We start from the raw sequence: 27,459 nt of genomic DNA on the forward strand, positions 1-27,459 counted from the left end.
AAAAAAAAGCTATTTTGAGATGGAAAAATATGGAGAAGGTACCAAGAGAAATAAAACCAGGCATTGGAGGAGGGGAGATGGAGGAAAAGAAAAAAGAGGGGGAGAAGGGATAAGGAAAGGGTGAACAAGAGGAGAAAGTAGAGGGACCAGAAGAGGGAGAGAGAGAGGGCAGGCATGTAATAGTATCAATGCCTTGGAAAATTGTGCAGAAGGCAGAGAAGGAAGGACTGACACAGGCTGGGTCACATGGAGGTTACTGCACCCAAAGGGGGTTCTGGCAGGGTTCATAGAGAGCTGGCTGCCTGCATCTTACTGACAGGGAGGGGAGAGAGGAAAGGAGGGGGAAATGGATTCCCTCTCCAGGCAACTCAGATTGAAAGGAAAATGCAGAGTTTCACGCCACAGGAATGTACCACTGCATCCTGACCTAAGGGGAGCCAGGGAGCCAAAAAGCCAGCAGTGGATTGACAGAAAAAGGGAAGAAGTGGGCAACGGAGGTGTGAACGTATTTGTGTGGAAAAATCAGGAATTAGCCCTGAAAGCCAGCGCCTATGGATGCACATACTCATAAATCTGCCTTCCTTCCCCCAAAACGAGCACAGTTCTGTCTATCCCGCACCATTTTGGGACTATGACGCCCGGACGGCGCTCGCGCAGCCCTCCACATACGTCGCACACTTGATCAGAGACCTTTTCGCACTTCAACCTTCTATCACCACTTAGCACATCTGCTCCAACAAGAAAGAAATACAGCCGCGAGGCGGCTAGATATGTATCGAGATGATGAAATCTGCTGCATACAGTAGTTCTCTCAGAAAAAAAAAATATTTGACTCTTTTCAGTGCTTGCGGCACATGTGTGAAACACGATATGTACCTATTTTTTTTTATCTTACTCTAAGCTCCTGTTTATGGAGGCTGCTGCTACATCTGGAATATGAAAAATGCAGAGAGAGGTTGTATAACCGCGTAGACATCACATGTGAAGCGCGCTCTTTGTGCTGCGCGCCTCAGCGATGTGACTGGCTTCTTGGGATTCAGTACTCTGCGCCCTTAAGAATATTAGTTCGGTCGACAATGTAGTTGACTAGTTGACGCCTATTTGGGGTCTGTCTGCCATGTTCTTTTCTCTTGCTTTTAACCAGTTTTACCAAAATATTGGTTTAAAAGAAGTAGAAGGTCTAAGGTATCACACACATAGCAGAGTCATGAGCGCGAGCCCATAAAGAAGTGCTGCGGGTGCTCCGGGTGCCACTATATGGTATCTCTGTTCAGCACCTTATTACCAAAGTATTTCTCTAGAAACATGAAATGTTTGCCGTCATATGAAATCAGAGGCCTACAGAGGTGTAATGTCTCAAAGACTTCTTTGTGCTCTGTACTGTGGTGTTATACGACTTAGATGATGTTTTATGCCTTTGGGGAATTTTTTTTCTTAAATGCATCTTTTTAAGGGGAGAAAAAGCTTTTTTTTTTTCTAATGTGCTTCCTTAAAATGTTTGCACCCTTTGCTTTCTGTACTCTGTGTTGTACAGTGTATTGCCGGCTGCAGAATGAGAAAAAAATGTGCCAGTCAGTAGTATGACATGAGAGCTGGAAATCTTTTATCTGTCTTTTTCTAAACTCCTCCGTACTAATTTATGATGACCAAAGACCAAATCAAAGTTGAGCTTAACTTTGTGGTCATAAAATAGCTGAGGGGATCTCCGGAAAAGGAAGATAAGGGTGGAAACACTCAAAAACGCTACAGCGTAGAAACACTCAAAAGTGCTATATTGCTGGCTGGTGTATGAGGTAACTGAGGATCTGTCAGTGAGCTTGTTCTGTTGGAATTTTAGAATAGTATTCTTAAAACCACATACATTAAAAGATATCTTTTATAAAAAAAAAACTAACTCGATTTATTCAAGTCATTTGGCACTCGTATTACAACGGTAGGGATTCCTGCATGTGTTGCAGCTGTCTAACAACCGCAAGACATGCAGGCATGGGCACTCGAATATATTATTAGAGCACGCCGAAGACGCTCGTTAGCACCTGAGCATGCTCAGATAACACCTTATCCCAGCACATTCGCTCATCACTACTGACAATCAATGATGATCGCTAATACAATTGTTCTGTCCCAGTACAGAATTATGGAATCAGCACGCAAGCATCCCGTTTACTCTGGATGATACATAGCCTATAAGGATGATTCTTAGGCATGTATAGTTATCATCGCACCCGACGAACGAGCATTGGACTTGTTCATTGGAAACCTGTTTAGACGGGCAGATCCGGAATGAGTGATCCTATGAATGATTACTGACTCATCTAAATGTGCCATTACTGTGAATATTGTCCTGGCCATATGCATCGGTGTCTCTCTGCGCTGCAATCTATTTCTCAGGACTCATATTCAGCTAACAACAGTGATGGCATTGGGCCTTCCTTCATGGTCCGGTCATACACTCTGCAGCCACAATTGTTGCGCCCCTGATTTCTCATATACAGTCGTCCTCTGTTTGCCTCTCGCTGCCTCCTCTGCTCAGATCGGCGCTCCTTTCCCACTGCCTCCAAGATGGCTGCCTCTTTGGCATGGGGATTGCAGTGGTAAGTCTAAACCAGGCCTTTCCTACTTCACAGCACAGTACCGAGACACATGGTTTGGCGTTACCACACATTCCTCCGGACACTTCAGTGGCCATCTTGGTACCAAGAGGAAAAGAATGCTGATCTGAGCAGGGCAGGGGGAGGGTAAATACAGATGTATGGTCACTTCTCTGTTCCAATTAATTTTTTATATTGTAATATAATCAATAGTTTCCTGATTTGGCACCAGAATCGCACATTGCAAGATATTTACTGGTTCATCCATGTGCAGGGTAACTAGTGACCATGTGTATGACTACTGGATGGGGTGAGGAACATGGTGGCACATACAAGCCACTCTGACTATGTCATGACCACAGCATTTAGATACAGGGATATTTGTTCCAGGCCTAAATCTGACTGTTATGTGTATACTAGGATGTGTCTAAGGAAAAGCTTGTGTTGTTGCCCCCATAGCAACCAACCACAGTGAAGCTTTTATATCTGATAATGCTCTTGAAAAATGAGAACCACGCTTAGATTGGTTGTTATGGGCAACAAAGACAGTTTCTGAGATCTGACCCACTGACTTGGGGGGAAAAAATATCATTTAACCTAATTAGAAAGTAGATACATAAGTCTCATGTTTGTGAGAAGTGGTGTCGTCTGAAGTAAAATTGAAAGATTGATGGCATTTCCTCTTCAGAAATTTCTAAAAATGCTCACACTGATGAAGTTACTGTATGAGATCCTGTAGCCTCGGCTTGCACTAAAGCAAGGCGTAGATACGTAGAACCTGCAAACACGTGGTCGCACACTTGGCGAGGCTTACCCCATGTGTTTTTAATAGGACAAGGTGAGGAAGTGACTCCTGTAGGAAGAAGGAATGGGCCTGGAGAAATCCAACATTCTCAATATTCTTTCCCGCAACATTGTCGTTGGGGGAGAATCAGGACAACCCTACAGAGATCAGAATGATGGCCGTTCCTTGTAAAAATGACCAAATTGGCTGACGAAAGGGGCATTGACACTGGGAGATATTACTCATTTCACGACTATCTTGCCGTGTACACAAGCTGCCAATCACCTGATCAATGAGAAAAATTCTTATTCATGTGTAGCACAAAAGATCATTGCTCTCGACAAGGACATCATCTAGGCACACTGAGCCATTGATCACTCTGCGCATTGTTTACTTTGGTTTTACTGTGCTAACAAGCATTCAGACAACCACCGATCAGTGAAAGTTTACCAATCGGCCGACGGATCATGCCGCCAGTCAGTCCATGTAAACCGACCTTTATACCTAAAGTGTATGGGTACCTGTATTGTCACAGTACTGACAGATCTGGAATTATATTCTTTTACCAGAAGGGTCAAGATGAACATTGCTATGAATTACTTAATGTCAGGAGGGTACCAGACTGCAAGAATTTGAAATGGTAAAATGGACAATGAAAAACAGTCATTACAACCTACCATAATTATTATCCGTGGGCAACTACTCTTAGTGTATAAAAGGGAATGTGCACAAATATGGCCTGCATGGAAGCGTCATCAGAGGAAAACCTCTTCTGCATTCTCACCATAAAATTCAATGTCAGAAGTATGCAACAGAACATCTAAACAAGCCTGATACATTTTGGAAACAAGTTCTGTGGACCCATGAGGTTAAAATAGACTTTGTCTTCAATGATCAAAGGTATGTTTGGAGAAAAAGGGCACAGAATTTCGGGCAAAGAACATTTTCCCAACCATTAAGAATGGGGGTGGATCAATCATGCTTTGAGTTTGTCTTGCTGCCAATGGCACAGGGAATATTTCATAGGTAGAGGGAAGAATGGATTCAATGAAATTTCAACAAACTATTGATGCAAACATAACATCATATGTAAAAAAAAATCTGAAGTTGAAAAGAGGATGGCTTCTACAAATGGATAATAATCCTAAACACACATCAAATCCTATGGTAGACTACTTGAAAAGGTGCAAGCAAGGTTTTACAATTGCCCTCACAGTCCCCTGACCTGAACATCATTGAAAATCTGTGGCTAGACCTAAAAATAGCAGAGCATGCAAGACAACCCAGGAATCTCACCAGAGATGGAGGCATTTTCCAAGGAAGAATGGATGAAAATCCCTCAAACAAGAATTGAAAGAATCTTGTCTGACTACAAAAAGCATTTCATTTCAAAAGGGTGTGCTACTAGGTACTAACCATGGGGTAACCAAACTTTTGCATCAGCCTATTTTCCTTTTTGTAATTTTTAAAATGTAAAACATGACAATGTATGTATTATTTTTTTGTCTAAAATACAAAGTAAATGTGTCATCTCTAACTTTATACCTTTTAGAAATCATTTCATCTTCAACTTGCTTATTTGTTTGCAATAGCAGTAATTTTGACCAGGAGTGCCCAAAGTTTTTGCATTATACCCTTGAGGAGTAGATGTACAAATAAACCCTATCCACCATAAATGGTTATTCAGAGAAGGACCCCATTTTTGTCCCAGTGTTTACTTTGTAAGCTGCTGCACTGGTTTCCAGTAAACATACATTTTCCCATCTAACGTCAGCACCATGTTGTCAGCGAGCGATTCTTCATACTCTCTTGGTGCAATACATCACAGCACGGGGCATTGAGCTACACTTATTTTACTGGAAAAATAGAGCCGATATTTATTTTACACATATAAATGATGCATGAGGCATAGGGCACTACAATGGAATATGACAAAAGTAAGTCAGCCACGTGTAAGGAGCTACTCTTTCTTCCGACTGTCTTAGAAAATGAAGCATGGGACATGATATGAAAATTGCAATAGCAATTTTTACAAATATGTTGTCTTGGAAAACTGTGCAGCACATTTGCCATCAGGACATTTTGGTAACAAAATAAGTATAGAAATGGGGAATATAAAGAAAAGTGGGGCCATTAGTTAGAGCAAAATAAGACCTGAAGGAAGATAACGTCACCATGCCTAGGCCTACTGAATAGACTGTTAGAATTTGTATTATGGCAAGAAAAAAGGAGCTAAGTAAAGAAAAACGAGTGGCCATCATTACTTTAAAAAATGAAGGTCAGTCAGTCCGAAAAATTGGGAAAACTTTGACAGTGTCCCCAAGTGCAGTGGCAAAAACCATCAAGCGCTACAAGAAACTGGCTCACATGAGGACCGCCCCAGGAAAGAAAGACCAAGAGTCACCTCTGCTTCTGAAAATAAGTTTATCCGAGTCACCAGCCTCAGAAATCGCAGGTTAACAGCAGCTCAGATTAGAGACCAGGTCAATGCCACACAGAGTTCTAGCAGCAGACACTTCTCTACAACAACTGTTAAGAGGAGTCTTTGTGCAGCAGGCCTTCATGGTAAAATAGCTGCTAGGAAACCACTGCTAAGGACAGGCAACAAGTAGAAGAGACTTGTTTGGGCTAAAGAACACAAGGAATGGACATTAGACCAGTGGAAATCTGTACTTTGGTCTGATGAGTCCAAATTTGAGATCTTTGGTTCCAACCACCGTGTCTTTGTGCGACGCAGAAAAGGTGAACGGATAGACTCTACATGCCTGGTTCCCACCGTGAAGCATGGAGGAGGAGGTGTGATGGTGTGGGGGTGCTTTGCTGGTGACACTGTTGGGGATTTATTCAAAATTGAAGGCATACTGAACCAGCATAGCGACCACAGCATCTTGCAGCGGCATGCTATTCAATCCGGTTTGTGTTTAGTTGGACCATCATTTATTTTTCAACAGGACAATGACCCCAAACACACCTCCAGGCTGTGTAAGGGCTATTTGACCAAGAAGGAGAGTGATGGGGTGCTATGCCAGATGACCTGGCCTCCACAGTCACCAGACCTGAACCCAATCGAGATGGTTTGGGGTGAACTGGACCACTGAGTGAAGGCAAAAGGGCCAACAAGTGCTAAGCATCTCTGGGAACTCCTTCAAGATTGTTGGAAGACCATTCCCGGTGACTACCTCTTGAAGCTCATCAAGAGAATGCCAAGAGTGTGCAAAGCAGTCATCAAAGCAAAAGGTGGCTACTTTGAAAAACCTAGAATATAAGACATATTTTCAGTTGTTTCACACTTTTTTGTTAAGTATATAATTCCACATGTGTTAATTCATAGTTTTGATGCCTTCAGTGTGAATGTACAATTTTCATAGTCATGAAAATACAGAAAAATCTTTAAATGAGAAGGTGTGTCAAAACTTTTGGTCTGTACTGTAAGTACATAAAAAAATAACTATAAACAGAGCATTAAAGGAGTTTTCCGGAATAGAAAAAAAAATTAATTCTACAGTGATTACTTCTCTAGACAAAACAATCATGATTTGGTAATTAAATTATCTAAGGATTTTAGGATTTTATTTATAATTACATGTTCTTCAGTTATTTTTTTTTTTCTATTCTGGAAAAAAATCCCTTTAAGGTCCATTTATAAACATTCCAAGGAAAGCTAGTTTCATAAAATCATAGTGTATAAACACGCTACCGAAATCAGACGAACTGATAATGATTTTTTGATCTGCACAAAAGATCATCGTTCTCAGCAGCACATTGTCTTGCATAAACATGACTCGTGCTGCCGAAAACAATGCACACTGAATGATCCAACACAAATCGTTCAGTCCACATCTGAAACTGGGTCGGCCTATATAAACAGACCGCCAACTGACAAGCACGGTGCCGCTTGCGGATCATTTAACGCTGCACATCGCTCAGTATAAACAAGCCCTTATTTCAATAGGGAGATAGACTTTAGAATCTAAAATGTATTGACCTTAGATAGGTTTATTTAACAGAACATTTCTATGATCATTTCTTTTTCTTCTCTTTCACACGTCCATATAAAACATGAATGTGAAAAACTGGTACTGGTGTCATCAGTGTTTTACATCAGTGTTTTCCATAAGTATGTCATCTGTGTGTCATCTGTGTGTCCGTTTTTACCATCAGTGTGTTATCCTTGAATCATAGAATGTTAGAATTGGAAGGTACCTCCAGGGTCTTCGTGTCCAACTCAATGCATGATTCACTAAACCATCTCAGACAGATGTCTGTCCAACCTCTGTTTGAAGACTTTCATTGAAGGAGAACTCACCACATCTCCACTCATTGATAACACCTCACTATCAAAAACCTATTTAAAACATCTAATCTGCATCTTTTCCTTTTCAGCTTCATTCCATTGCTTCTCTTGTTCCCATGTGCAAATGAGAATAAGGATGATCCATCTACACTGTGACATCCCTTCAGATATTTGTAGTCAGCTATTAAATCTCCTCTTAGCCTTCTTTAAAATGTGATGCCCAGAACTGGACATAGTATTCCAGCTGAAGTCTGACCAAGGAGGAGTAAAGGGGGATAATTACTTCACATGATATAGACTCTATGCTTCTCCTAATACATCCCAGAAATGTGTTTACCTTTTTTGCTGCTGCATGACACTGTTGACTCATGTGTGGTCTGTGATCTATTAGTATACTCAAGTCTTTTTCACATGTGCTATTGCTTAGTTCTATTCCTCCCATTCTGTAGATGTAATTTTCATTTTTCTTGCCCAGATGTAGAATCTTGCATTTTCTCCTGTTAAATACCATTCTATTAGTCGCAGCCTATTATTAAAGCTTATCTAGATCATTCTGAATACTTTCTCTGTCTTCTCTAGTATTAGCTAACCCTCCTAGCTTTGTATCATCTGCAAATTTGATTAGTTTTCCTTCAGTTCCCTTAACTACATCATTTATAAAAATGTTGAACACTGGGGCCAAGACAGATCCTTGTGGTACCCCACTTGAAACATTCTTCCAATTGGATGTGCAACCATTTATTACCACTCTTTGAGTGAGATCACTCAGCCAGTTATGAATCTACCTAACCGAAGCCTTGTCAATCTCATAGTTTTTTGAACTTGAGATATTCTGTATCTACCATATTTCCCTGATCCACCCAGTCAGTGATTCAATGATAGAAGGAAATTATATTAGTCTGACATGACTTATTTGCTACAAACCCATGCTGGCTCTGGTTAATTACTGTATTCTTATCCAAGTACTTACATACCTGCTGTTGAATACATTTGTTCAAAGATCTTTCCTGGTAAAGAAGTAAGGCTAACTAGCCTGTAATTACCTGGCTCAATCTTCTTTCCTCTTTTGAAGATAGGGACAACATTTGCCCTTCTCCAATATTCTGGAACATATCCTGTTCTCCAGGATTTTTAAAAGATTCTGGCTGGTAATTCTGCTAACTGTTTTAGTATCCTAGGATGTAATTCATCTGGATCAGGAGGTTTAAATTCATTTAAATTAGACAAGTGTTCCCTCTCCATCTCTCTGTTTATAAAAAAGTGTGGATTCTTCTATTCCTTCGATAGCACAGTTGATGTTACATTTGTATTCTTAGAGAACACAGATGCAAAATAGGAATTAAAAGTTCACCTTCTCATCATCATTGTTGACTACTTCACCCTTTTTATCCTGTAAAAATCCTGTAACATCTATGACTTTTCTTTTGCTTTTGACATACCCCCAAATCTTTTATTGTTTTTGGTCTCCCTTGCAAGCCTCACTTCATTATTGGCTTTAGGTTTTCTAACGCTTACATTGCATTGCTTGCAGACAGCATTATATTCCTCTATACATATGTTCCCTCTTTCCATTTCCTATTCATTTATTTTTTTCCTTTTATTAACAAGTGTTTATGCTCTGTATTAATCCATCCTGGTTTCTTTAAGTTCTCCCAATTCTTCCTTCTTTTCGGGATTGTCACTGATAAATCAGCATTTTTGAAGTTCAACCTTAAAATCTGAGTCCTTGCTGGTCTTTCTTCTCTTGTAATTCAAAATTCGAGGATAGCATGATTGGTGCCTCCTAATTTCCCTGCCACCAATACTTCCTCCACCATTTCCTCCCTGTTGGCAAGAATTAAGTCAAAGATGGCAGATCCTCTTGTTCTCTCCTCTACATTTTGAAAGATAAAGTTGTCAGTGAGAGATAAGACGTCTCAGAACCCATTACTTTTGCCTGAGAGAAATTGCCAAAAAATATCTGGATAGTTAAAATCTCCTGTGATCACTATGTCGTACGTTTTGGAGAACAAAGACATCTGATGTAAAAAGAGTTCATCCATATCTTTAGTCTGTCCATGTGGCCTATAGTAAACACCTACAATAGTATTACCTACAATAGTATCCTTTCTGTTTTTCTCTCCTTGTATTCTTACCTAAACAGTTTCTACAAAACTACCATTCTCTGGAGCTTGGATCTCTGTTGAGAGATATTCCTTCCCAACATACGATGTAACACCTCCTCCCCTCTTCTTAAGCCTTTTTCTAATAAATAGCTTGTAGCCTTCAACTGATCAGAGTGTCATCTGGGCGTCATCAGTGTGTCATCTGTGTGTCATCTGTGTGTCATCCATGTGTCCGTGTGTACCATCAGTGTGTCTTCAGTGTTTTTCCGGCATGGATAAAGAAAGAAAGAAATTACAAAGCTTCTCCTATACTTTGCAAACTTAAACACGGACAGTGCACAGATGGCACACTAATGCCATCCATGTACTGTACATGATTTTCAAGGTCTCATAGAATTTTATTGGCCCTTGTCAGTCATGCTGCAGGAAAAAAAGTGACACGTCTACATGTGATTTGCATCTCTTTATTACCCCGTAGCCTTGTTATTAACCTGAGCAGAGAGACGCTGGCCATGCCAAGTTCATAGCTTGGTTTGAAGTCCAATGACTGTGCATTTATATATACTGCAGCCCTAAGAATACTTAGTGAGTGGAAGCTATTGCTCCATTAGGTGGTGTGTCTAGACCTTGAATGTACTTTCCGTGTAACTAGTGACGTGTCCTTATTGCACCATGTCTTTGTCACTTTTCCAGTGTAAGAGTGAACAGAATTGTAGATGACTTTTGTTAGGGTTTATTTTAGAGTCACACTTAGGCTGCTTTCACACTAGCGTCGGCACGGGGCCGACGCGCATTGTGAAAATATTGCCCGACGTGGGCAGTCTTACAACGCCTCAGCTGCCCCATTGTAAGGTCCGGGGAGGAGGGGGTGGAGTTTCGGCCACGGTCAAAAATGGCGGACACGACGCGCAAAAAAATGTTGCATGTAACATTTTTTTGTGCCGACGGTGCGCCAAAACACGACGCAACCGTCGCACCACGGTTGCGACGTGTGGCCATAGGTCGCAATGCGTCGCTAATGTTAGTCTATGGGGAAAAACCGCATCCTGCAGACAACTTTCCAGGATGCGTTTTTTCTCCTAAACGATGCATTGCGACGTGCAGCCAACAACGCTAGTGTGAAAGTAGCCTTATTTTAAAATAGAACTATTAATAGACGTTTCTTTTTTTTTTTGTCTTTTCAAAGGCCCTTTAGGAAGTTATCTAACAGGTGCAATTCCTATGAAGTGTTACAATTGCTTTTATAACTTTCTACACCACTTCCCCTTGGTGTTTGCCTCCCACTGTGTTTACAATGCACCTCTGATGATCCCTCAGTCATGGTCATAGCCTTACAGTCTTCATGGCAAATTATGATTAAATTCTTATGTTTACTATTCTGACAATTATCATATATAAGTCATATATGAGTTTAATAATAGATTATCTGATCTGTCCGAACATGTATATTACATGTCAATATTATTCCTATAGTGTTAATATCAGCTTAAAATGTTTATTTTACGGAACAGTTAAAGACACTGATTTTTTTTAGAGGGGCAATTTAGGATGACATGGAAAACTACTATGTTTTTGAAAACTGCATTTCAGCATTTTATCAGTATTTTTGCAGTGTTTTTTTTTTCATCCATAGGAATAATGGGTAAGTGCAAAAAAAGCAGGTATCAGGTTTTGGTGCAAAAAGTTGCAAAGCAGGAAAGCCTGCTTTTTTTGTTGCAGTTTTCGCCTGCAGAAAAAAAGAACGCAGCAAAAACGCAATGTGTGAACATAGTCTAATTCTCAATCGGAGACTTAGCTACATGGAAAGCAGCATGTTTCATTACATTTAAAATGTATTGCTTTTTAATTAACTTTAGATATATATTAAACAAATACATCAAAATTTAGGCAGAGGTAGATCAATGGAGTTTGCACTTTTGCATAACTTTTTAATGTATATGTCCAATACATATACGAGTCTTGAAAAATAATATGTGAGATTGGAAACACTGTTATGAAAATCGTTATTGTTTTCATTTCATGCATTTTATTACTTGAATTATACATTTTTATTATGATCACCAACTATAAATGTATGTTGCAGGGAAATAGGATATAATTGCATGTGATTCTCTGTAAGGGGGCTATCTCTTTTTGTTAGACGGGCCCCCAAAATAGGGTGATCACGGGGAGCCCTGTGGCTGGAATCCCCATAGTTGTAATTTGCAAGAAGCATTTTGTTTCCCAGCAATCTTGAGGCAGGGCAAATAGAATAGTACATGGTCCCTCTAGAAAACAATGGGCTGGTAGAGTAATGTAACAATGTTCGGGGTCCTCCAGAAACCCTCTTTGGAGATATTCTCCCCTCCAATTGATTGATGGAAGGCGTCTTTCTTCTTTGTAGGTGGGATACCCATAAAGGAAGCTTCAGCTTCTGAATTGCTTCCAAAACGAATGTACTTGTGTAGCTGAAGTAGGGTGGTGTATCAATACAAAAGGGTGGAAGTGGAGATAAGACGATGCCAGATCAGATATGGGCTATGATCTATTACATATCAGGTCTCCTTTTACCATTATTGTATGTAGTCTTAAAACATTTGTATTCTGATTGGCAAAACCACGTGTCTTCATACAAAAAGACACAACACAGGTAAGGCTACTTTCACACTGGCGTTTTTTACAATACGTCGCAATGCGTCGTTTATGGGAAAAAACGCATCCTGCAAAGTTGTTTACAGGATGCGTTTTTGCCCCATAGATTAACATTAGCGACGCATTGCCACACGTCGCAACCGTCGTGCGACGGTTGCGCCGTGTTGTGGCGGACTGCCGGGAGCAAAAAACGTTAAATGTAACGTTTTTTGCTGCCGACGGACCGCTTTTTCCGACCGCGCATGCGCGGCCGGAACTCCGCCCCCACCTCCCCGCACCTCACAATGGGGCAGCGGATGCGCCGGAGAAATGCATCCGCTGCACCCGTTGTGCGGCGCATCAAACGCTAGCGTCAGAATCTCGGCCCGACGCATTGCGACGGGAAGATTCCGACACTAGTGTGAAAGTAGCCTTAGCTTGGTGGGTCCAAAGCATTTCCTAGGTGCTAAATTAGAGATAATCAAGGGCATAATTGTGTTATTCTGTTGTACTTCACTTAACTTGTGATTGCCTATATATAATATAGTAGCCATTTAAATGGGTTATCTGGATTAATAATAATCCTGCCAATGGAAGAGGAGAATGTCATAAAACAATAAAAGAACCATTACTTACCGGATATACACCTCACTGTCCCAGCGGCACAGCTCCAGTGTTCCCCGGCAATCTTTGTTTACTGTTATGTTGAAATATGTGAGCACTGCAGCCAATCACTGACCTAAGTGGTCACCCCACTAAGCACGTAATTAGCTGCAGCAGTCACATGTGTACACGGCACATCAATGCTGCTGGAAACACAGACGGTCGGGAAGCATAAGTTTGCAATCCCTGAATGACTGGAGAATTTCACAGATAAGTCACAGTTCTTTTATTCTTTGAGCAGGGGTGGAATACTATTGGTGCAAACTGACTGCAAAGGGACTATGTATTGTTCTTGCACAGGGGCCCTCTTTTGTCTGTGTCCACTTCTGATTTGATATAATTTCCCCTCTTTTGGCCCATTGTTATTATTACCCCAGACAACCCTACTAGAGGGTGTACATATTTGTTATGTATAAATGTCAGTGGTTCCCATAGACATGAAGATAATTCTTGTAATGATGGTAATACTAGAAATAGGCCCGATGCTATCACATTGGGAGTGCGGGGAAATTAACATCAGTGTATGCTTAGTGGTGCTGACAGGAGCAGCGGACATGTCTCACACCGTTTGCGCTTTCCAACATACCGTATTTTTCGGATTATAAGATGTTCTAGATTATAAGACGCACCCCAAATTTTGAGAAAAATAAGAAAAAAATATTTTTTTTATAAAATGGTGGTGCTTCTTATAATATTTTCATCTTATTACTTATCAGGGGCGGTGTCTGCGGTGAAGCGGGGTCACAGGGTCGATGCTGGAGGAGACAGGAGTGGGGCGATGCTGCAGGCCGCAGGCAGGGATGAGGGGGGCTCCGATGTGCGGTGTGCTGCTGCGGGGGTCTTGTGCTGCTGCTGGGAGTCTCCGGGTGCCCGGCGGTTCCTGGCCGGTGCTGCGGGTGTCTCCGGTGCCCAGTGGTGCGGTGTGGGTCTCCGGCGCTGCCCGGGGCTCCGCCAACATTTAGCGACAGGCCAGAGCCCCGGCACTTCCATGGTTCCATGTGCAGTGGTCTACGGGAATATGGCTGCCGGGGGCAGCGCATGCGCAGATGGTGATCTCGGGACCAAGATCTTGAGAGATGATATTTCAGCACTGAGACACCCCCTCATCCCAGCCTGCGACCTACACCCACGGTATCGGTAAAGGTACCGTCACACTAGACGATATCGCTAGCGATCCGTGATGTTGCAGCATCCTGGCTAGCGATATCGTCCAGTGTGACAGGCAGCAGTGATCAGGCCCCTGCTGTGATGTCGCTGGTCGGGGAAGAAAGTCCAGAACTTTGTTTCGTCGCTGGATCTCCCGCTGACATCGCTGAATCGGCGTGTGTGACGCCGATTCAGCGATGTCTTCGCTGGTAACCAGGGTAAACATCGGGTTACTAAGCGCAGGGCCGAGCTTAGTAACCCGATGTTTACCCTGGTTACCATCGTTAAAGTAAAAAAAACAACCACTACATACTTACCTACCGCTGTCTGTCCCCGGCGCTGTGCTTCTCTGCACTCCTCCTGCACTGGCTGTGAGCACAGCGGCCGGAAAGCAGAGCGGTGACGTCACCGCTCTGCTTTCCGGCTGACCGGCGCTCACAGCCAGAGCAGAGAAGCACAGCACCGGGGACAGACAGCGGTAGGTAAGTATGTAGTGGTTGTTTTTTTTACTTTAATGATGGTAACCAGGGTAAACATTGGGTTACTAAGCGCGGCCCTGCGCTTAGTAACCCGATGATTACCCTGGTTACCGGCATCGTTGGTCGCTGGAGAGCTGTCTGTTTAACAGCTCTCCAGCGACCAAACAGCGACGCTGCAGCGATCCGGATCGTTGTCGGTATCGCTGCAGCGTCGCTTAGTGTGACGGTACCTTAAGGCATGTTCGCTTTGCAGCCACAAACTGCACCTGTGCAAGTGACACTGCCGTGGTGCCTTATGGGATTCGGGGACAGCGGCAGGAATTCCCAACTGGTGATTATCTAATATATAATTGCCTAGAATACTACTTCCTGTTAATGTCCGGAGCTAATGTCCGGAGCTAATGTCCGGAGATAAGTGACGTCAACAGTGTCCAGTGTCTGATTGGTTGCCGCCTGCTGCGAGCGACCAATCAGAAACGTGCCGTACTGTGACACACTCCGCCCGCCATTTTGGTGTGATTTTTGAATTTTTGCCTCACAGCAAGTTTCTACTGCGTGGAGGCGGGCCCAGTGACGTTGCTCTTCAAGCTCCTGCCGAATTTCGTCAAAAAAATGATAATACCATTTACCAAAACTATATATATTTAGTTGTGAAGTGGTTCAGTGACATTTTCACACCAATTTTGAACTTTTGTTTGGTGTTTTCTCCATATACTGCCTATTATTCACTGACTGTTATACTGAGAGACTGCCGTTTATTAACCTCTTCTTTGCCACATTGGGTATATTGCTCTATTATTTGCCACATAAGGACATTGTCCATTATTGCCCAGCAATTTCTCTGCAATATAAACTGCCTATTTATTAATATCTGCATTCCTGCAAAGAACTATTGCCTATTATTAACTGGCTATTTTCCTACTACCTGACACTGCCTCTTATTAACCTGTTGTTTGCCACCACCACGCTTAAAGCTGTTTAGCTTAGCCAACATGAGCTCTAATAGTAAGGATACTAATGACACAGAGCCCAAAGCTGCTGATGGCGCACGTAAGATTAGGTCTGATAGAAAGTATACTAATAATGCAGAGCAAAAAGACGCCGATGCCGCACGTAAGCGCAAACAGCGTGCTAACAAGAGTACAGAGGATAGATGCAAGCGCATGGACACTGTTAAGTATACTAATGACACAGAGTCCAAAGCTTATGATGGCGCACGTAAGATCAGGTCTGATATAAAGTATGGTAATGATGCAGAGCGAAAAGCCGCCGATGCCGGACGTAAGCGCAAACAGCGTGTTAACAAGAGTACAGAGGATAGATGCAAGTGCCTGGATACTGTTAAGTATACTAATGACACAGAGCCCAAAGCTGCTGATGGCGCACGTAAGATCAGGTCTGATATAAAGTATGGTAATGATGCAGAGCGAAAAGCCGTCGATGCCGCACGTAAGCGCAAACAGCGTGTTAACAAGAGTACAGAGGATAGATGCAAGCGCCTGGATACTGTTAAGTATACTAATGACACAGAGTCCAAAGCTGCTGATGGCGCACGTAAGATCAGGTCTGATATAAAGTATGGTAATGATGCAGAGCGAAAAGCCGCCGATGCCGCACGTAAGCGCAAACAGCGTGCTAACAAGAGTACAGAGGAGAGATGCAAGCGCCTGGACACTGTTAAGTATACTAATGACACAGAGCCCAAAGCTGCTGATGGCGCACGTAACATCAGGTCTGATAATAAGTATACCAATGACGCTGAGCGAAAAGCCGCCGATGCCGGGGCACACAAGTATGCGCCAGTATGGGTACTAAGAGCCTTTCCACATAATAATGAAATATTTTAAAATGTCATAGAACATACCAATATACATAGTTATTGATACATATTATTTATTATTTACATTATTGTTCTTAAGCAAAGAACCGTTGTTGTGGCATTTGCCACAACACGCAAAGTTGTCGTCTGATGTCTTTCATCCCTCTGCTCATAAGCATGTTCATGGATCCTGTGTAACTGTACCTTAAATAACAAGAATTGTCAAGAGCTGGTGAGTGCAGCCATTTTTTGTTCTTTCTTACTATTATTTATTAATTGTATTATTCTTACATTTGAATAAATAAAGTATATATGGATTCTAGACTCCCGATTCTTTAGAATCGGGCTGCCATCTAGTTATATTATATTCTTGCAACTGAAGCAAAATTAGTGAGAACTGTCAAGGGACTTGAGAAAAGTAATTTGTGTTCCAATAACTACATTACTGGAGTTCTTCATATTGTTATTCTTTTTATATATACAAAATATATGTACCGTAGTTTTTTGTTTTATAAGATGAGGGCGTCTTCTTATCCTTCTCTGCTTCACAACCATATCCCCTTCCTAATCCTAATATGCTATCCATGATGGTAGGCACCCCTCCAAGTTTAGGAGGTCTAATCTGTAAGGGTCCCATACACGTTGGATGAAAATAGAGTGGCAAACTATCATTTGTTGGTCGAACAATATTTCATTCAGTGATGGACATAAACACATTTCATGCAGCTGCATGATTTGAGGCTGCTAGACAGCCTGAATACATGTGGGGGTTGCCTGTTTGTTAGGGAATCCCCACATATGTTCAGGCTGTTTAGCAGCCACAAATCATGCAGCTGTGGCGACACGAACTAATTCTCCGAGCATGCCCAAAATACTCGGAGATCACCCAAGCGTGCTCGGAAATCTTGAGTAACGAGCAATACGTATAACTGGTGTTTTGAACCAATTGTGAATATTTGTTGGTCAGTTGTTCGTCGAAATGAACGATCATTTGTTATGGTTGACATTGACCATTTCATGCACATTAGACTAATGTTGGCCAGATTGGCTGACATCGGCAGGATCAGCCAAAAGTCTAATGTTTATGAGCTCCTCCCGACTCTACTCAGTTAATGTCGGAGGAAAGAAGGATCTGGCAATTTGGATTTCTTCTTTTGGAGATAAGCTGCTGCAAGAGGAGTTTAACAGAGGTTATCTCATACAAATACAGGAGCGCTCAACCCAAGCCCAGTGTTCTTCATTATGCTGGATTAGGGAGAGACAGCTCTCTGCCAAACGATCATTCAAATGACAGCTATGTATTGTATTTGGGGGGCTGCAAATTGTGTTAGAGCCCTTTTACATTTCTTAGCTCTCAGCTGTAAGTACATATAAACATGTCCGCCAACCAAATGACAAGAGTCCACTTGTTTTGTGTTTGCTCACATCTTTGATGCAGATATTAAAACCATTGATTGTTAGGCAGCACATTGCCCTTAGTAAATGAGAATTTACTGCCAGCAATAATGAAGCTGTATGCAAAGGAATGATTGCGCTAACGATCGTTCAGTCACATACAGTGCTGATGTAAGTAGAGGTAGACGAGTGTTAATGACGATTAGCAATCATCTTGGGCAAAGAGTCTACTCATGGCCGGGGTTACATGGTGGACACTTTTCTTGAACCTTGCTTACATTTGTACTTTGTAATCAGAGGATATCGGAGGTATATAATATCTAATCACAGGTCTAGGAATCAACCCTTGGGGACATTGACTCCTTGATGGGTGCCCCATCTTGTAAGGGATGCTGGAATACTGCGAAGTAGAAAGAAGAGGAAAGTGGGAATGTAAGTAGAATATCCTGATAGAAGAATTACCGTATCTCAGATAGTCAATCAATCAATCAAGAAAACTGATGCGCGGCTGTGTAAGTGGTATAAGGTGTGCACCGAATAAATACAAAGAATTCCCCTTCATCACAGTGTTTAATTCATTACTAAAGAAAGACAGTCCCCTTTTATAACTGGAAGATACAAGAAAAAATGATTTAAATGTTTGCTAATATTATAAGCTGAGATGGAAATATATGTGAGTGTAGAAAGGAGAGGAAGGGAGTAGATGACAGATTGATAGATCTAGAGAATGGAGGCAGCACACCATTGAAGTGAAAAAAGCTTCTTATTTAGTGGCCCATGATGGTGACGTTTCTGTTCTCTAGTGAGGACCTTTCTCTAGCCTTTAGAACCAAAATGTCACCATCATGGGCCACTAAATAAGAAGCTTTTTTTTCCTCTTCAATGGTGTGCTGCCTCCAATCTCTGGATATACAGCTCTGGCAAAACTTAAGAGACCATTGCAAAATGTTCAGTTTGTCTGGTTCTTCTCTTTATAGGTATATTTTTGTCTAAAATGTAAATTGTTCATGTATTCTATACATTTCTGACAACGTCTCTGAATTTCCAAGCAATAAATGTTGTTGTTTTTTTTCTCAAAAGGAGAAAGCCCCCCCCCCCCCAGTGCTTTCAGACCCAAAATAATACAAAGAAAACAGGTTCACAATCATTTAGAAACAACAATACTAATGTTTTAACTCAGGAAGAGTTCAGAAATCAACATTTTGTGGAATAACCATGATTTTCAATCACAGCTTTCATGCGTCTTGACACCAGCCTTTCACACTGCTCCTGGAGCAAACATTTAAGAAGTTCTTCTCTGTTTGATCGCTTGTGACTATCCATCATCCTCTTGATTACATTCCAGGGGTTTTCAATGGGGTTCAGGTCTGGAGATTGGGCTGCCCATAACAGGGTTTTGATGTGGTGGTCTCTTAATTTTTGCCAGAGCTGTAGAATGGATAGATAGATATAATATAATATAGATAGATAGATAGATAGATAGATAGATAGATAGATAGATAGATAGATAGATAGATAGAATGGATAGATATGGGATAGATAGAATGGATAGATATATAATAGATAGATAATAGATAGATATGGGATAGATAGATAGATAATAGATAGATAGATAGAATGGATAGATAAGAGATATAATGGATAGATATGGGATAGATATAATGGATAGATATATAATAGATAGATATGGGATAGTTAGATAGATAGATAGATAGATAGATAGATAGATAGATAGATAGATAGATAGATAATAGATAGATAGATAATAGATAGTTAGACAGACACAGATAGATAGATAGATAGATAGATAGATAGATAGATAGATAGATAGATAGATAGATAGATAGATAATAGATAGTTAGACAGACACAGATAGATAGATAGATAGATAGATAATAGATAGATAATAGATAGATAGATAGATGGATAGATAATAGATAATAGATAGATAGATAGTTAGATAGATAGATAGATAGATAGATAGATAGATAGATAGATAGATAATAGATAGATAATAGATAGTTAGATAGATAGATATATAGATAGATAATAGATAGATAATAGATAATAGATAGATAATAGATAGATAATAGATAGATAGATAGATAGATAGATGATAGATAGATATATAATAGATAGATATAGATAGATAGATAGATAGATAGATAGATAGATAGATAATAGTTAGATAGATAGATAGATAATAGATAGATAGATAGTTAGATAGATAGATAATAGATAGATAGATATATAATAGATAGATATAGATAGATAGATAATAGATAGTTAGATAGATAGATAGATAATAGATAGATAGATAGTTAGATAGATAGATAATAGATAGATAGATAGATAATAGATAGATAATAGATAGATAGATAGTTAGATAGATAGATAATAGATAGATAGATAGATAGATAGATAGATAATAGATAGATAATAGATAATAGATAGATAATAGATAGATAGATAGATAATAGATAGATAATAGATAATAGATAGACAGCCAGATGGCTAATATTTGCAGTTCTGTGCAGCTTTGCTGGTGACTAGTGTCAGTATGTGGCAGCCATGGGCAGTGATGGTGGCAGCCATGGGCAGTGATGGTGGCAGCCATGGGCAGTGATGGTGGCAGCCTGTAGAGGGCCCTAGTGTGCAGGGGGCAGGTATCCGGCAGAGCCGTGGAGGGGCATTGTTAGGCAGATTTGGGACAGGTAGAGGGGCTTTGTTGTGGAGGAAGGCGCCCATTGCTGAGAGGCTGCAGTGACTGAGGCGGGCCGGCCCACCGCTGCCGCCAGTCACTCCCACTGCCCGGGGCTGCTCGGCTATTTGCACAAGGTATAATGCCACAAAGCAGGCTGTGCTAGAGGAGGAGAGCACGGCCCGGTCAGGAGGCGGCACAGCGGCGGCGGAGCACCGTGCCCCTCAGCTCTCCTCTGCCCCGTCTCCCGCCGGGCACCATGTATGACTGTGTGGAAGCTTACCCCCTGATGCCCCGGCCGCTCTATGACATGGGTCCGCAGGGAGCCTGCATGCTGAGGAAGGCTGGCTGCTTCGGGGGACTGGACCCTTTTGGATGGATGCAGAGCCATAGTTTACAATGTAAGTATCAGTGTTGTGTTTTGGCATCCGCGCTGCTGCTCCTCAGGACGGTGCTGGCTACACATGGAGCAGAGCTGAGCTTGTTTTCTCCTGGGATCTCCTATGGGAACAACATTAACTTCGGAGACTGTGATGGGGACCTGCAGTCCTGTGCAAAGTCCCTGTGCTCTGTAGATGGGGCATGGGATTATTCACCGCTCTTCCATTGCTGGCCCCGTGTCCTGGCTGTTTGTATACAGAGGCTGGGTTGCATTGTTGCATATTTTGGCCACCACTATTCTGGAGATGGCCAGTGGTGATCCATGGTAGCCTCTCCTGCATTCCTTCCTGGGGATCCACAGAGGTGCCTGCATTGCCTGTTATTGCTGCATATCAATCCCATATGTGCAGTGGACTCATTACTGCATCCAGGGGGTCTGACTGCTACAATCTGCCAAACTGGATGACAATGACGAGATTGAATTCTGGAATCATCGCCTATATGTCATAAAGCCGGTTTACCATTCTAGCTGCAGTGAGATCATAGTATGGGGGCAGCCACCAAACTGGTAAAAGTCAAAATCATTCAGTATTTCAGTGATGGGAGTTTGGTAACTTGTGAAATAGACCCCAATCCATGGAGTAAAGCTGAACTTGTGTCATTGCTGTTATGTCAAATCCCAAGGAGCCAATAATGACAAAATCAGCACTGCTGCATGTCCCAGAATGAAGCAGACCAAGGGAGAGTGGAAAGCTTAGCCTGGAGATGCCATTATTTGCCGTCCAGGCCCCTCAGATGACCGCTCTTTCTGGCTGAGCAGGATCCTGGGGGCTTCCTCTGGGGTCCAGTGTGTGGGTTAGTGCAGCACTGTGATTGTGTGGGTTCACTGACTGCAGGCTGTCAGTACTGAGTGGGTGTGAGTGTTGCTTTAGGTATGATTGTGTGTGGATTGTTTTGACTGTCACATTGTGAGAGTGTTGAGTGTGTGGTAGAGGGAGGAGTACCAGGCGGAATGTAGATTTTCTTTCACGCTTGTTGGGCGGATGATTTTTTTTTTTTTAATATGGAAATTTGGCCAAGTGCCACTAGACAGACAAACAGGATGACAATCAGAAAAGGGCAAAGCCACAATGAGTTCCACACCAAGGGTGAAGAAGCGGGTCACTTTGGGATGTGCCTCTAGGGTCACTAAGTCGTATCCAGCTACTGGTGTATACATGAGGGTCATTGGTGGGAATGTGCAGAACTGGGTTCTCCAAAGGTTCAGAGTCAATGTCTTGGCTGAAGAATATACTGCTTATATGTACACCCATATGGGTGGTCTCTATTGTGCTGCAACTCCCAGTATGCCTTGATGGGCGCAGTCTGGGGATTGTAACTTTGCAAGAGCTGACGACTACCGATCTATACAATATAGAGAACCCGAATGTCAATTCTTATTACTTACAGCAGAGGCGTTCTGTGCATTGGAGGCTCCGACTTCACCATTGGTGTCTGGGTTATACTAGCACAATAACAAATTAAACCTGTTTTTTATCTCAACTCCCAAATATTGTACAATCTCTATTACAAAAAGAGTTGTGACGCTGTGTAAAATGTAAAGAAAACAAGTATGCGCTGATCTGGAAATCTGTAATATTCATATCTGCTCCCAGCAGAACACAGAGCACAGATCAGACCGTGAAACTTGACATTTTTATCATTTCATATTAAAACATAAAGTCATTGAGAAATTGATGTAATAATGGTGGAACAGTTAAAAGGCTGGAAAAGTAAGTGGTACTAATGAAAAACAGTCGGACGGTCAATTTTCTACTAATTCACAAGACTATGTATAAAAAGAGCATGTTAGGCTATGTTCACATGTCCAGTAGTCCGTTAGACCACATTCACACGTTATTTGGTCAGTATTTTACCTCAGTATTTATAAGCCAAAACCAGGAGTGGAGCAATCAGAGGAAAAGTATAATAGAAACATATGCACCACTTCTGTATTTATCACCCACTCCTGATATTGGCTTACAAATACTGAGGTAACATACTGAACGTGTGCACATGGCCTTAGGCCGGGTTCACATTGCGTTAGTGCAGTCCGTTCAACACATACGTTAAACGGACTGCGTTAACGCAAGTGCCAAAAAAGATCGCGTTTATGCAATCGCGCTAGCGCAGATGCTCTATTTGTGCTTGCGGTGACGGACCCGAAAACGCTGCAGACTGCGTCCGAGGGTCCGTCACAGAATGACGGCACATCACTAACGCATGCCGATTATGACATGCGTTAGCGATGCGCTAGATAATGGCAGTTAATGGGTGCGCTAACGCATCCGTTACATAGCATTAGTGCCGCTATGTACCGGATCCCGTCAGTGCATTGCCATTAACGCAATGTGAACTCAGCCTTAGAATGGATCCAGCAGCAATCCACTGACAACAAGTTGTGCAGACACAACTTTTTGTTGGCAAAAAAGCTGATTTCAACTAGATCCATTTTATTAACAATGAAGTCTAAGGAAAACAGATGCATTAAAAACCTTCCAGTTTGCTTTCGTTTGAAAAGGATCCGGTTTTCGCTTATTGGATCAGTTTAGAATGGAAGACTGTAGATGGCTAGTTAACGGATCAGTTTTCCATAGACTTCAATGTTTAAAAAAAAATAGATCCGGTTGAAAGTATTATTTTTTTTTGCCGGATAAAAAAGTTGTGCCAACGGATTGCTGCTGGATCCTTTCTAACGGATTATTACTGGACATGTGAACATAGCCATAGAAAGGCAGAGTCTCTCAAAAGCAAAGATGGTCAGAACTTCACCAATCTGTGAACAACTGCGTCTAAAAATCATGGAACAATTTCAGATTAATGTTCCTCAACGTTTCCTTTACATTTTACACATTTCTATCTCCTTGTGTGAATAAAATATGGCCGTAAGAGATTTCCAAATCAGTGCATTCTCGTTTCCTTTACATTTTACAGTGGCCCAACTCTTTTGAAAATGGGGTTGTATATCAAACCTATCTTTAAAGAGCTAGATTCCTTGTGCTTATCTTTTTTTTCTTTAGCATTATCACTTTAACTTGTAACTTAAATAGATTGCCTGGAATGACTAAAATTTGTTTGACTAAATTACTAAAGCTATACTAAAGTGCTAATTTTATTTTTCTGGAAATAATAATAATAATAATAATCACTCGTACCTATGGTTCATGCCTGGTACTGCAGCTGAGCACGACAAAATAGAGCTGAGGTGCAATGCCAGCAAAAGCCCTAATAAATGAGTAACAAGGAAAAATACATTATTTTCCTTTTCTAATACAATCCCATTAATGGATAGAAATGGCCCTTGTAATGGTAAAATCTGATATTTGTGGGGTCCATTTGGTGCCTAGTTTATAGGAGGAAAATGGAGGGCTGTCAAATAGAAGAAAAATAAAAAAAATGATGCATTTATTATTGTTATATTATTGTTTATTTATTATTGTATTTATTATTACGTATATATTTTTACTATAATACCAATTAATATTTATAGAAAAAAAACAACATGATTGTAAGGACAAGTATGGACGTAGCATGTAGGGAGGTCTTGCACTTTTTACCTTTCTGGAGAATGGTTTTAGCAGCTTCTAGCCATTTACTAGCCACATAATGCAGAGATGATCGTTAGCAGAACTGAAGGAGCCTCCAACAGCCCTCCATAATGACTGTTTAAGAGAAGACCTAGGGATGACCTGCCCTTTAAACTCTTGCCAACCCTTCCTTGTAGTCAAGTTCTAGGTGACTTGCTCCTTGTAAGCCTTTTGTTGGACAGATGCCAGAGTGAGGATACCCCGGACCAGATTCATATATGATTTATTTTCCACCATTTTATTTGATGACACCCCTCTTCCCCCTTCTCACTTAACCCCATCTTCCAAATTCTGGGGGGTATTATAAAGCAGCTATGAGGGATGGTGGATCGGAACGTGACAAGTTAAACTGCAAAACTACAGTAAGGGCGCCGATGACGGGTTAAAGGGCGGATAAACGGAAATAGGCAAGCTGAGATTATTACAGGTTTGTGGGTTCCACTGGAAGCCTAGAAACCTGCCTTCCATATGATGTCCTGACAAAGGCTTTCTTATACTGCCTTCCTCACAAGTTACCAGGATTCCTGTATTAGGGACAAATGGCTCTTAATGGTCCGGCTAGGTTGTAAACATTTTATGACTGTTATAAATGTTTCCACTTTGAAGTGCAGCCTATAGACAAAGAATTTCCTCAATTTTAGAAATTTGGGTTGGAAAACAGTGTGTCATTTTTAACCCTCATTCCCGTCCCAGCTTTTTTAGTGCTTATTTTTATGATGGAAGAGGTGAGAGCTGGGTGAAGGGGCCTGGTTGCCTCTTTTTTTTTTTTTTCTGTCCCCTTGATCTGTTGATACCAGTCTGGGGCCCTCGTAAAAGTGCCTTTAAACTTCTCAAATGCTTCTCTCCAGCCCCCCTTTTCCTCTTCACGGCCATAATCCTTTTGTACGTGGGTTACGCTGTTTTGTATGAGAGCAAATGTTTGATAAGTTTATTAGCGGAGTTCACAGCGTCTCCATCATTCTGATTCAAAGTTAAGATATTTGTTGGGTTTTGCTGCTTTTATGATCACAAGCAGAGATGGGTTCTCTGGAAAGATGGAAAAAAAATCTTCATTTCAGCAAAAAAAAAAAAAAATCTGTTACTCTGATGCAATGAATATTAGTCACTTCTTACACTTATGTTTGTTGCCGGCTTCTGTTACTGTTTCACCAGAAAGATTTGCTTTAAAAGCAGAAATTTTTGCAGACCTGTTATCTGTATAAAAAGAGGCGACTGCTGCCAATGTAGTTGTCTAACTAAAGACCATAGGGATTGTCTAGTTTTTATAGCCAGTGGCATTTTTCAAGCTGTTTGTGAATCTTTGAGCCATAATGTTAATTTTCTTCTGTTTAATTTAGAAAACCTTTATTCTTCAAGGGAATCAGTCCTCCGAAAATGTCTGACTGTTTAAATCAGAATTTTGTGTTCAACTTATAATTCTTTTACATTTTAATAAATGTTCTTTTGACCATATTATAAGCTTGATGAAAATATAAATTAGAGCTTTTGCAATTTTCACACTGGCCGCTGGGGCTTTTTCAGATCTTCTCAGAAAATGCACATATACATTAACAGCAATGACCATTCTCATACCCAATGTGTTACATTTAGGCATCTAATGAGCGTGTGCAAAAGGCATTGTAGAGGAATGGGAAGCAGGGTCTATTGTGATTGGTGGATCATCTTGGGTTATCTTGAGCAGATCCGGGAAGTTCGGGCTCATCGGATTCGGGCCAAACTTTAGCCCAAAGTTCGGTTCAGGTACCAGAACTTTACTTGAACTTTAACCAGAACCTGAACGTCATAAAAGTCAATGGGGACCCAAACTTTGGTGTTGTAAAATGATCTTTCTCTCTCTTTCTGTTGCTGGAACTCCACACACCAAACGGGAGAAGCCCATGTTCGGCATTCAGCACTGGACACTAGCACCAGTACAAACCCCAAAATTTAAATTTCGGGTTCGCTCATCTCTAATGTTGGGTTATCAGCTGAGTGTAGAGGTTTTACCTGTGATTGTAATCCTCTTTCTGATGATAAGGAGTCTGCTGAAAACTTGTCCTGCAGAGATAGGAGGTTAGATAGATACAAATAGAACATGTACCCATTATAACGTATGGAGCTGTTCACAGGGGGCATTCTTTGCGTCTGGAGGATAGAAGGTTTTTCCACCAACATAGAAGAGGATTCTTTACTGTTAAGGCAGTGAGAATCTGGAATTGCTTGCCTGAGGAGGTGGTGATGGCGAACTCAGTCGAGGGGTTCAAGAGAGGCCTGGATGTCTTCCTGGAGCAGAACAATATTGTATCATACAATTATTAGGTTCTGTAGAAGGACGTAGATCTGGGGATTTATTATGATGTAATATAGGCTGAACTGGATGGACAAATGTCTTTTTTCGGCCTTATTAACTGTGTTACTATGTTACATGTCTTTTTCTTCAGAGCTTATGTTCTTAAAAAAAATCAGAGACATGTTAATTTTTTATCAGCATCATGGATGAAAATTACCCACACAAGTCTATGGGTCTGTGAAAATCACACAGATGGCATTAGTGGACAGTCTATCTATCTATTTATCTATCTATCTCTATCTATCTATCTATCTATCTATCTATCTATCTATCTATCTATCTATCTATCTATCTCTGATAAAACACTGATGTCAAAAATGGACACACTGACCAAGCATCGGATCCAAAACACTGATCAAATTTGTACATTTTTTTACATCCATTAAAAATCCAGGATGTTTGAATGAAGTATTAAAGGGAACCTGGCAGCTGATACATGCGGCCCGAGCCACACGCATGTATAATCTCAACCAGGTATTTGACTCTTGAGGCGCTGGAGCTTTTTAGAGAGAAACATACTTTAATAGCTAGCTGGG

At 41.3% G+C, this 27,459-nt stretch overlaps 1 protein-coding gene across 5 annotated transcripts in view; it reads left to right on the forward strand.

Annotated features, from left to right (window-relative positions):
* RARG (retinoic acid receptor gamma) overlaps positions 1–27,459 on the forward strand; it is a 235,150-nt gene that overhangs the window by 157,064 nt on the left and 50,627 nt on the right. For 2 of the 5 annotated variants that reach the window (XM_069758772.1, XM_069758773.1), the window contains exon 1: positions 20,567–20,988. The exons of the other annotated variants lie outside the window; for them this stretch is intronic. In XM_069758772.1, coding sequence (XP_069614873.1) covers positions 20,847–20,988 — 142 coding nt within the window. In that variant the 5' untranslated portion in view covers positions 20,567–20,846. Of the gene's footprint in view, positions 1–20,566; positions 20,989–27,459 lie in introns of those variants that run through there. 5 annotated transcript variants of the gene reach the window in all.

The sequence above is a fragment of the Ranitomeya imitator genome, chromosome 3 (assembly GCF_032444005.1).
Source record: "Ranitomeya imitator isolate aRanImi1 chromosome 3, aRanImi1.pri, whole genome shotgun sequence".
Taxonomy (NCBI): domain Eukaryota; kingdom Metazoa; phylum Chordata; class Amphibia; order Anura; family Dendrobatidae; genus Ranitomeya; species Ranitomeya imitator.